Source organism: Pseudoliparis swirei, chromosome 8, assembly GCF_029220125.1.
Source record: "Pseudoliparis swirei isolate HS2019 ecotype Mariana Trench chromosome 8, NWPU_hadal_v1, whole genome shotgun sequence".
Classification (NCBI taxonomy): Eukaryota; Metazoa; Chordata; class Actinopteri; order Perciformes; family Liparidae; genus Pseudoliparis; species Pseudoliparis swirei.
The window spans coordinates 10,454,158-10,465,726 of NC_079395.1; the positions used below are offsets into that span (position 1 = coordinate 10,454,158).

At 41.9% G+C, this 11,569-nt stretch overlaps 2 protein-coding genes across 3 annotated transcripts; one reads left to right on the plus strand and one right to left on the minus strand.

Moving 5' to 3' along the window:
* The first annotated feature begins 18 nt into the window (after positions 1-18).
* LOC130197768 (transmembrane protein 69-like) lies at positions 19-1,755 on the plus strand. The gene is made up of 3 exons (XM_056420644.1): positions 19-244; positions 434-479; positions 692-1,755. Exons 2-3 carry the CDS (start codon positions 441-443, stop codon positions 1,397-1,399), a joined length of 747 nt encoding a protein of 248 aa, XP_056276619.1. The 5' UTR covers positions 19-244; positions 434-440; the 3' UTR covers positions 1,400-1,755.
* ipp (intracisternal A particle-promoted polypeptide) lies at positions 1,572-7,469 on the minus strand. 2 transcript variants are annotated; one of them, XM_056420639.1, is made up of 10 exons: positions 7,442-7,469; positions 6,729-7,106; positions 6,420-6,631; positions 6,064-6,283; positions 5,793-5,948; positions 5,528-5,695; positions 5,292-5,429; positions 4,212-4,334; positions 3,443-3,663; positions 1,572-3,358 (listed from the first exon to the last, which is right to left on the minus strand). In XM_056420639.1, the coding sequence occupies exons 2-10, from the start codon at positions 7,039-7,041 to the stop codon at positions 3,134-3,136; spliced, it is 1,776 nt and encodes a 591-aa protein (XP_056276614.1). In that variant the 5' UTR covers positions 7,042-7,106; positions 7,442-7,469; the 3' UTR covers positions 1,572-3,133. The 2 variants fall into 2 exon arrangements, with proteins under 2 accessions (XP_056276614.1, XP_056276615.1); XM_056420640.1 differs by having other exon boundaries at positions 6,729-7,090; positions 7,442-7,460.
* Positions 7,470-11,569: the final 4,100 nt, after the last annotated feature.

The following is an 11,569-nucleotide window of genomic DNA, read 5'->3' on the forward strand; positions in this document are numbered from 1 at the left end:
ATGGGGGTTTTGTCATCTTGAATATACCTTAATACCTCCCCCGCCACAGACAGCCCAATCAGTCGATACAGGAGGCGGCCTTATGCAGTTTGTTCGGAGACAGGCATTTAGTTGAGCACCGATATAATGATAGCCTGCAAACGACCTTTGGTTTACTTTAGCTAGTTAACATTAACTTTGTACTTACTAACTCCTCACAATTGTTCCTGCAGTGGCAAACGATTGAATGATAAACAATTAAAGGGTAAGCTTTAGTCAATTGCAACAGCTGTGTTACAGTTAGAGAGCTCTGTATTGCATCAGGATTAACTGATGTATGCTAGCTTTTAATAGCACCACCGTTAGCCCGTGGTTGTTATATCTTAAATATAACTTCAGTTTGTTTGTGCTATGCAGAGTGTTTTATTACAAATTAATAACGTCTCTTTTTCAGTTTGAGAATGATTACATTTGCATCTGGAAGACGCATAATTCCTGGGGTAAGTAAGATACTTTGACTGTTGATCAATGCAACTTGCTTTATAATTAATACAGATGTACTATGTGTGCCAGCATTATAACAAGAAGTCATGATGTTTATTCCTGAGTCCAGATCTTTAAGTCTGCCCACTCCACCAAATGCAACAAGTTGACAATGATGTCTTATATTAGGTAATGAGGTTAATGCACTTATATATGATTATATTCTCAGTTTCCAGTTTGGAGATGTCTTCGGCAGACAATCGGAGCGCCACATATCAGAACCAAAGCTCAGCTGCCGTTTCACTCCAGAGTCTCCTCCGAGTTAACGCCATCCAGACTAACTCCCACGAACAGATTGTTGAGCATCGGGCCTGTGAGCTGGCCGGTCTCGCGTCTCTGCCACAGGGATTCACAAAGCACCTCGGAGAGAGGCGACAGCAAAGATGGTTTCAGTTTGAGGGCCCTCACCCAGGCTCCCACGCCAGCTCTTTACCTCGGTTTCTCTGGGCTCATCCCTTTCCTGTCTGTTCCTGTCCTGATGGCTGCCACACAGTCCTTCTACCCTGAACTGGCATATGCTCAAGTGGTTTATGGAGCCTCTGTCGTCTCCTTCCTGGGAGGTGCCCGCTGGGGGTTTGCCATCCCTGCCGGTAGTCCTGCTCAGCCTGACTGGATGAACTTGGGCAACAGTGTGGTGCCGTCCCTTCTGGCTTGGCTGGCACTGCTCTGCAGGGACAATATTGCAGAGGGAGCCCTGGTAGTTATTATGGGACTGGGTCTCTCTCTGCACTTTGACCTGACCCTGCTGCCTGGCTACCCTTCCTGGTTCAAAGCCATGCGAACTCTCCTCACTCTGGTCGCCACCTTCTCACTAGTGGCTACCCTGACAATGAAAAAACTCTGCACTGAGAAGAACTTTAAAGACTTTCAGAACTAATAACAGTGGACACTGTGAAATTTAATGCAGCTAAGCAGATATTCTGGTTTGTTCATTCAGCACAACGCAGTCATTTTGATACCTCTAATATTTTTTATATACTTTGGGACAAATGTGACATGTATAGATGTAGTATATCATTTAGAAACCGAATAAGGACAGTAGCAAAATAGGCACATACTTTTCCAGTTAGTTTAAAATGTAGAACAAGACAGACTTTGAAATGAAACATTTATCAGAAAATATTTGCAAAATCATTCTTTGCTGAAAAGAGACTTGACACAAAAAACCCTTATTGAAATGTGTTTGAATGACAATTTTTCATTTGCAGCTTGGTCAATAAACATTGGACTATTTGCCTACCTTTCTTTTACAATTCCAAACTGATAAGTCAGTGTTCAAAAACCTCCGTAACGATTTTTCAATTCACAATATGATTCAGAAACCGGAATTTTAATTCGTTACATAAAGGTGTTACATTTTCACACCAGTCTAAATGTATCGCAATGAGTTTAACTGGAGATGGACATGCGTCAATGTTCCGTGTAAATAATGAGTGCCGAGTTTGGTGGCAGAGCTGAAGGGAAGCGGTCTAACATTACCTTGTTTGCACTGTGCAGAAAATCTCTTGCAAGTCTACGTAGTCAAGTCAGATGTTTGTCTTGTATGTGTAAGATCAGTGGGATGTTACAGTGGAGGAGGCCCTCGGCCTAACTATCCAAAGTAAGGAGAGGTAATGCAGGTGAAGTTTAAACCCTGTCATAACATGACTATTAGGAAGTTATTTTAGTTTGAAAAGCAATCAATAAAAGACGCTTTTACTATTAAATTCTGTAACTGCAACGACTTCAATCAGTCAGCAACCGTGATGAACTCCAACATCCAAAGAGCAAACATGATGAGATACTTTCACGAAATATTTCTACATAACTATGGACATTGTCTTATGTGTATCTCGACATCAGAACGTTAAAATTTCAATTTGAGTAATGTCATGTGAAACTGATGAGTGAAATGACAGGACAATCAATTGCTCGATTGATTGTAAATAGTGATTAAGAGGCACTATTATATACAGTATCATATATACAAAAATAATCCAGTGGAAATGACTGTGTGATAACTGCACTAGTGGGACAGCAGTGGAGTGCTGTTCAACTTCATCATTGTTTACAGGAACCACTTACCATAAGACTTTGGTTCCAATATAAAACAGGCTCCAGTGGTTTGATACATCTTCCAAGTAGCAACACACTCACTTCAAACATTTCTTTGAGGAAAAATAAAGAGAAAACAAACCAATAAAAAGTGGTTTCACGTCTTATCCAAGAACAGTTCCCCAAAGAGTCGACTTGAGAAGCAGAACTCTGTCTAAAATAGAACTCCTCTGCTATGAAAAATATCCTTATCGCAAAGATCGCTTCGTCTTCAAATACAAATGAGTTTTCACTGATATTTCTGTAAAGATATTTTGTGAATTCAAAATAGAGACACGGACGAGTCGTGGAAGAAGTTTTGGCAGTTTTCCAGTTTCAGATCCGCTGTCATGTTCAATTAATGTCAAATGTTCTGGACAAATAAAACGGAAAGACGTATAAATAACATCTACAATCGGGTGAAAGCCGACTTGAGACAGAAACACCATTTTGTGTTTCTTAAGGTGCAGCTTTTTTTTCAGTTTTGGGATGATTCAAGTGCTGATATGGATGTCCACAATTTGAATATTGCTGACTATCAGAGCACAGCCAGCCCACCGTCACAGCGGCTGGTGATCATGTTGCCAACTTCAGTCCAGGTATCCAGATGAGGGTCATAGATTTCCACAGAGTCCACCGTCACCGGGGCAGAGAAGTCTCGGCTGGCGGCTCTGCCACCGACGGCGTACAGCAGCCCATTAACAGCGGACACTGACACGCCTGCACGAGCAGTAGACATTGGGGCCACTTCAACCCATTTCTCCTGTGGAAAGACCAGAACAGTGGTTAGGAGGCTGTTAGGACAGAGACATGACAGACAACTGAGAATTAAATTGTCCCACTTCACCTCTTCTGGACTGAACTTCTCCACCGTCTCCAGTACACCTAGTGCCTCATTCCAGCCGCCCACCGCGTAAATGCAGTTATTTAGGCAGGCGACGCCCACATAGGCCCGACGCGTGGCCATGGCGGGCAGAGCGCTCCATCGGCGGGAGATGGGGTCATACACCTCGGCTGACCGCAGCTCCATTCCTTCATCACTGATTCCTCCAATCACGTAAATAAATCCTGGAAAGAGACAACAGCGTTTAGTTTAGAGTTGCTTCACTGAGTACAAGTCGTGAGAGAAGCAAAGAAATAGACTGTAGTAAAGCAAAGGGAGAAGGGGAGTTCAGTGGCATTTGTAAGTCTGTGTGAAATTGTGAACACTGAGAAAAGCACTTAACCCTCCTGTTACCATAGGGTCAATTTGACCCCATTCAATGTTTTATGTCGGTGTTCTTTCGGGTCAATTTGACCCCAGGCTGTTTTTTTTTTCAAATATAAAAATAATAATATCATTTTTTTATATATTTAAAGGGCTTTTTAGGGTAAAACAAACAACACACATAAACCTCCACTTAAACTTAAAAAACAATTTTAATTCTAATAATTTTTCTTCTTTTTTTTTAATATGTCAAAAATATGAATAGGTAAAAAAATAAAAAAATAAAAAAAAAACAGGAGGGTTAAACATTGAATGGGGTCAAATTGACACTAAGGTAACAGGAGGGTTAACGGCACTAATACATTTAATTGTGCACATTTGATTTTCAACAAAAAGAAGAGGAACGCACCGTGTAGCTCGCTGCAGCCAAAATAGTAACGAGGCACCGCCATGCTGCCGATGACCTCCCACTTGTTGTCCTCCGGGTCGTACCGCTCCATGGTCTTCCCAATCTCAGAGCCAATCCACCCACCTGCCAGAAACACACGACAGTTATCACTGATGCGTTTCTTCAGATGTTCCCCAATATGCTGGTTATTGGTTGAATTGCACTCACTGTTTACAGTCTTAACTTTTCAGTCATTTTGTTGAACTTTTCCATTTTAATTCTCCAACTTCCCATGTTGTTATGTTACGATATTGATTCTATGATCCATTCCAGCTGTGTCATTGCTTGAATGTTTTAGTTTTCTTCTTTTACAATCTACAAGCACAACACATCTTAGTATATATTTTTTTAGAATAACAGCTTTTACTTATTTCAGCTTTGGATTTTTCACAAAGTCAACACGTTTATAGTTCAGTGTATGAAAATCAGGATGTTAATAACACTACTTATTGGAGGAGTTGCAAGAGCCACAAGAAAAAGAAGACCATCAAGACTAAGTTGATGGAAGGGGTTAAACTCCAACAACACAGATCCTACTTTTCATTTAATGCAACGAAATAGAAAAAATTGAAATTTACACTTTTATTGATCCCTGTGGGGAAATTCTTCTCTGCATTTGACCCATCCTTAGTTATTAAGGAGCAGTGCGCTGCAGTGAAGCGCCCACGCAGCATCTGGAGGTTCAGTGTCTTGCTCAAGGACACTTCGACATGCAACGATGAGGAGAGCGGGATCAAACAGGTACTTTGTGGTTACGGGACGACCATTGATCCCCATGAGCTACAGCCGACCAAGAGCATATTTCAATAAACCTCTCAGCTCGTACATTCACTTTCACTCAGTATTGACTCTTGCTCCAACTCCTGAAGAGCTTTGTCGAGTCGGAGACATTTAGACTTGATAAAACTCTGCAAAGCCAGAGAAGACATTATGCCAAGACCATTTTCACAGGACGAGTATAACTCGCCATGACGGGCAAACTGAGCGTCCTGTTTAAGGGCAATGTGTTTGGGTTACAAGTGGTGATACTGTGGCATTTACCGAGTGCATACAGAGCTCCATGGCAGGGGCAGACACCAACTCCACAGCGCGGAAAGTTCAGGGACGCCACAGCGGCCCACTGCTTGGTCACTGGGTCGTATCTCTCAGTGCAGTCAAAAATCATTGAGTCTTTCTCCCCTGGTGGGAAAAAAGTATTCCTTGTCAGACTAAAGACTGTTGAAGTTATTTTATTTTTGGGCTTGAACACAAACACAAGACGGCCTCAGCCCTCTCACCTCCCACCACATAGATCATGCCCTCCAGTACTGCGACCCCCAACCCGCTGCGGGCCTGGTGCAGGGACGACACTGTGGTCCAGTACTGGTTAAAGGTGTCGAAGCGCTCCACACAACTCAGTGCTCGGCTGTCACTCCAGCGGCCACCCTGCAACCGAGTATAGCCTCCTGCCACCAGGAAACAAGTACAAGTCCAAGATTAAAAAGGCAGTTTTATTTGGAACCAAAATTTAACTAAATGGTTAATGCAAAATTTTAAAAGAACCTATGGCATAGAGGTATTTCCTGGCTTTTCTTCTGGGTCTCATTTTGGCTGGTTGTAGCAGACTGTACATCTTATTTTCTTTGGGAGACTTTGTGACTTCAGTGTATTCCTTCAGCAGCGTCTGCAGTGCCACCCGCAGGCTAAAGTCGGTAATACCTTTAAAAATAGTCAAAGTCAAAAAAATTTTTTGTTTACCATTCATGACCTAATCAATTTGAGAGCAATTTTGTAAAACAGAAATGAAAATGAATATGAAGTATATTTCCCTCACCTTCTATGTACTTGAACAGTCTTTGTGGAGAAAGCAGAGGGAAGCGGACGGGTTCCAACACCTCCACTACATGTTTTTTCCTTTTTGCCACATCTTGGAGAACCCAGTCCATGGCTACAGTGAATACCTGGTACTCATCCTCAATTCTCAGCTCTTCACTTCTTATCAGCCTCACCAGCTGTTCTGTTGACAAGCCTCTGAACTCATCGGTGACACACACCTAGAGGAAAGAAGTTGATAGAGGCAATGTGTAAGCATCAGACTTTTACAAAGTTCAGTGTGATTGGAGCATTTTTGGGTGAGAGGGTGAGTGCTGTCAAAGAAATAAAAAAAACTACAGTTATATAGTATCATACCTCTAGAAAGTGAACATGGATGTAGTTCTCAGTAAACTCCAACATGTCCATGCAGGCAATCTGCTCCAGGAATTGAAAGATGCCCACGCAGTTGGATGGGTCCATGTGGCCCTGGAGGAACTCTCCACAGATAGACACCACCTCGATCAACTGCAGCATGTCTGCTGCCACCATCATCTCCTGAACGTTATCCACTGTCACACTGATCACGCCTGACGGGAAATGGAAGACATAGACACTCAGAAAATGGTCTGAAATCACTCAGATCTTGTGGAAGGTGATAATGTGAATATCCGGATGGATGCAGACCTGTGTATATGAAGTCCAGCAAAACTTCAAAGACTTCAGTCTCCACTCCGAGGATCTGAACCTCCTCCTTATCCGCCTCCATCATCCTCCCGGAAAATAGGGCGGAGAAGTAAGGGCTGCTTGCAGCGAGCACCAGTCTGTGGACCCTGAAAACTCGGCTGCCGACCCTCAGCCCCACATCACAGAAATCGGTGCGGAGGCGCATCTTGTTCATCTGGGCCAGGATGAGTCTGGCGTAGCGGTCTGAGGCCAGCAGAGCCATGTCAGCTGTAGCATCACCACCACAGCCAGTGGATGTTGAGGTGGAGGACATAGCAGCTGGGGTCGGCCCTCCTCTTCAGTGAGTCCAGCATGAAACAGACCTGAAAGACACATGAACTGAGGCACCAACCCCCAAAACACACAGTCAGTGACACGTCCGGACATATCGGCCACATAATGAGCCATAAGGCTTCTTCACGGTCTCATGGTTAAACATACTTGTATATCCACTGTTGCCATAACCGTCATAACAAAGACGCCCAATGTCGCCGTTAGCCAGACATGCTAGCCAACAGACATCCTCCCGGGGTGGATTCAACCATGTTCCTCAATCAAATTAACCGTAATGAAACAACTTTACAGCTCGACCAACCCCCTCTCAGTCACTGTCAACTTAAGCAAAATTAAGGACTTGTATAGAATTGTTTTCGATATTCAGCTTTGCGACTTACCCAGAAGTTTACTGATGAGGATGCTGGCAACGTCCGTCGCCCTCCAGACTGTCAACATATCTTTCTGGATCGACTGCTCTGGTCTGGTTCAGAACTAATCAATCCCGGATAATGTTGCATTTTAATGCATCTGCATTATTTTTGTATTGACAGTGGCCGTCGGTGTAACCACCGGGAGACATACATTTAAATTAAACAACAGTACGGCTTTAAATTTGTTTTTGAAATTATTGATATATTTTATTCCCCGTCAGTCTACCTTACAATTCTCAACAATTCTCGCCATGTTTGCTATAACGCACAACAGCAGATGGCAGTGTCACCTTTGAACAAGCAGTTAAACAAATGGAAGTCCTTGACAACAACCTACAGAAACCTGCCATGTAAATTATCATAGTATTCTTAGCATGTTAGCCCCCAGCAGAAGGATCATTTTAAATGTAGCCATCTTCCACTGTGGTGGCTGTGACCTCTTCCACTGAAGAGTATGTTTTAGACATCAGGCAATAGTTTGTTTCAACCAGTGGCTTGACAACAACTTGATTTAAATATTAGGCTGGACACCTGTTATTACACACACAACTTGAGCATTGCCTGGGCCCATGAGACCAGTCTTGGAGTTGAGGTAAAAATGAAAAACTTATGTCACAGTTAGGAACATTTATTTTAACTGTCACTTTACTTGTATTTCCTGCTGTTTCAATGTGTCCACAGACACTAACAGCCAGTGATGAACTGGAGAAAATGAGGTGACACCAACGTTGGCCAATTAAAATTCAAAGGTATGTGCCAACCTGGCAACCCATTGAACTACACGTATCGTATGGTGGTTTGGTCTGCCCTGTATTGTTAAACTTCCAGTGCGTCCTGTTTCCCTAAAGGACATCCATCATTGCCATTATAATAATAATAATAATAATAATAATATACACTTTTATCTGTTTATCTCAGCTGAACTATTACCTTTATTGGATATAGATTTAATGGACTCAGAGTGAGCCAATATAAGACACATGTCCACCCTCGTTGCAGCCACATTTTTTGGGAGGAATATCATATATTATATATCATATATATATCGTATATGCATTATAATAAAACTATTGTTTCATGATATACTTTCAGCAATGATCTTTTTATGAATAAACGTGGACCTATGTTATTTTCAAACCTGTAGTGGGATATCTTCTGTTGAACTACTCCATTTAAATCCTCAACAAACTTAATTTTGCAAAAATAAGAACATTTGGAAGAAAAGTGTATGTTTAACTTTTAAAACTAAAATATGTGTTTTTCAATGTTGACTCAGGGTCACTTTCCACATAAGTCTGAGTGTTTATCACATTACATATATTTAGCAGTTGTGAAGTGATCCATGTCGATGTGTAATACAAGAGCCTCATTGGTTTCTTATAAGTTTGACAACAGTCCCCTTTCAAACAATAGATGATGCATGCTAGTTAGGGACACACATGCTCTTTACAAGTTTAGCGTTTAAATAGATTAGGCATTTGTTGTTTGTTGTTTGTAATGACTGACGTCATTAGATGCATAAAACTGTGTCTGTTAAATCCTTTAAACTAACCTTAACTGCAGAATTATTATGCGTTTCACTAGTTTTAAGGCTTTATATGTTTCATTTGTAATATGAATGTGTTTGTTTTCACCTTCCTTTTGTTCTTTATGCTGCCTGGGCAGGTGTCTCCTGTAAAACAGGTTTTAATAAGTAGGTGCTACAATGAATTTGTATGTGGTGACATAGACTTCTTTTTTTGAAAGAGGTTCTGTTATAGTGTGTGATTATGCTTTTTTATTTTTAGGAATAGCTCTGGTCTCTCTTTTCCTATAAGCAATATTTGTACTTGTCATTATTTTCACCATTCATCATGTCTCTCCATTGTGGTGATGGGAGTGTTTGCCTTGCTCCCAGAATCTCCCATGTGAGAGAAAAAGTAAATAGAGTGAGGGTCATCCTATGGAAAGCGGTCACCATAATTACCATTCGATTTTAAGTGCAGGGTATGTCTGACTTTTTCATCAGGGCTCTGTCTTCTGGCTAGACATTGCTTTCACCAGGAAAGAAAAACATCATGAGATGAGGCTGACAGCCAGAGGGTTCTTACAGGAGCAGGTAGAGTTCAGCGTGTACTGAATACTTGGCCTTAAATATAACCAGATCATACATTACAAGTAAGAAAAGTACTCTGTCAAAGTTTTAAACATAACTTATTATGTAAATGTATCTTTTGTATAATGAGGCGATTTTATTTTGTGTTAATCATACACTTATTACAAATACATTGTAGTTTCAAAAGTTATCTCATCTACATGTATTTTTGTCTGATATTGACAAAGATTCTCTCCTCCCCTGACAGGACTTGTGAGTTATGTACTTCCTCTTTATCTTGAGTGAGTTCACTACCTACAATGTGCATACAGCATTATGCTTTCAGACTTTCGATTTGAACTCTGAAGCTCCTCAGTCATCTGCATTCAGTCAGTCCTGTGCAACATTGGTTTGCTGGCCATCAGCCTGCTGGTTCTTTTTAATCTATTTGAGAGCTGAACTCCCACAATGAGAATGTCCTGAGAGCTTGAGGGACGCTAAGGCCCTTCGTTTATTACGGCTGAAATCATTAGTGAGGATTTTTTCCTTGAGAAATAAAAGTACAATGTAATATGTATGCCATGCATGCTGTCAGTATCGTGCTCTAACTGTTTCAAGGAGCTGGGATCATCATCTTCCATCCCTGCCTAAGCTGGTATGCCTGTGTTGTATCCCTGTGTGCCTCAATGTTATCCTAACTTTTGTTGAATATCTACAACAGCCTATTTACTGCAGCATTCAAGGAATTGAATGCCACTACTGCACATTGGGGATTACTACAAGTAATCAGAGATGTTATTACTTGGGCTATTATTAAAGGATAGCCAAGATATTAAGGAATGCAATACCTGAAGAGAAAAGCTCATGTGCAAACTTTCACAACATCGTTTTCATTGTGAAACTTTTTGATGTGCACCATTTCCCCATAATCCAGCTAGGCCTGGAAACAATTTTCCACCTTAATTTTCTAGCTTTTCCATGACCTCAACAACTCAACAAGGGTTATCAACTTGTGAACCAAAATCGGTTTACATTCCATGGAGTGTATAAAATATATTACACAAACACTCACACAGGATACACAATATCCACATGGACAGTTTCTATTTATGGTGGTATTAGAGAGGTTTCAAAGAAAATGTGGAGCTGGTATGTTTAATTGTTCAGTCTGTAGCCTACATGCTGCTTGGCAGGCAACAGAATATCTTGCCATCAGCCTATAAACCAGCTATAATGTGAGCTAGTAAAAAAGAGAGGAGGAAAAAAAAGCCCCTTATCGATTCTGCCTCCAACATAGCAACTGGTCGCTGATTGGTCGCCACCCGGCACGCTCTCGGTCTCCCATTGGCTCATCGGGTCGCGTGAAAAGGCTGGAATCGGACGGAGACAGAGGGGAGGAGAGACGCGATTGGCTGCTGCCAAACTGAAAGCGAAAACCTCTTTTTCTGAGAGCCTGTGAGACAGTTGAGTGTGTGTGTATTTTAGGCGTGACTCCAAAGGTAATTCGTCCTGCTGCCCCCCAGCCAGGACTTATTTAAATTGAGAACTATAAAGCACAATGACTATGAATTTAAACGAGCGAGTTATGCGACTGAGGTGTTCCCGATAAGGGAAGAGAAAGGGAGAAACACAAGATAAGTAGTATGAGCAGGGGGGGGGGAAACGCGGGGGCAGGCTATTACATAGATTAAACTTTGATTCAGGAAACCAAGGAAAGTGGAACTGGGCAGTGAAGGCTGAAGTGCTGTGAAAGCAAATAGCTTTGGGGTAGAGCCAGGGGGAGTTTCAGGTCGAAGGAAATGTAGCAGAGGCCTAACTTAACCTTTCCAGCCTTCATTTTTTCTACCATCCTGTACAGGAGAAAAATGCACTCTTTCCTGTTCCTCCTCTTTCCCTGTCTGTGTAGCACGCACACACTCTCCTTGTCTTTCGGACACTCGTGCAGTCCGAGTGTGACTCAGCGTCGGCACAGTCTGTTCTGTCTTTGCATCAGTCTCACCTGCATCTGGTCCCTCCTGGCA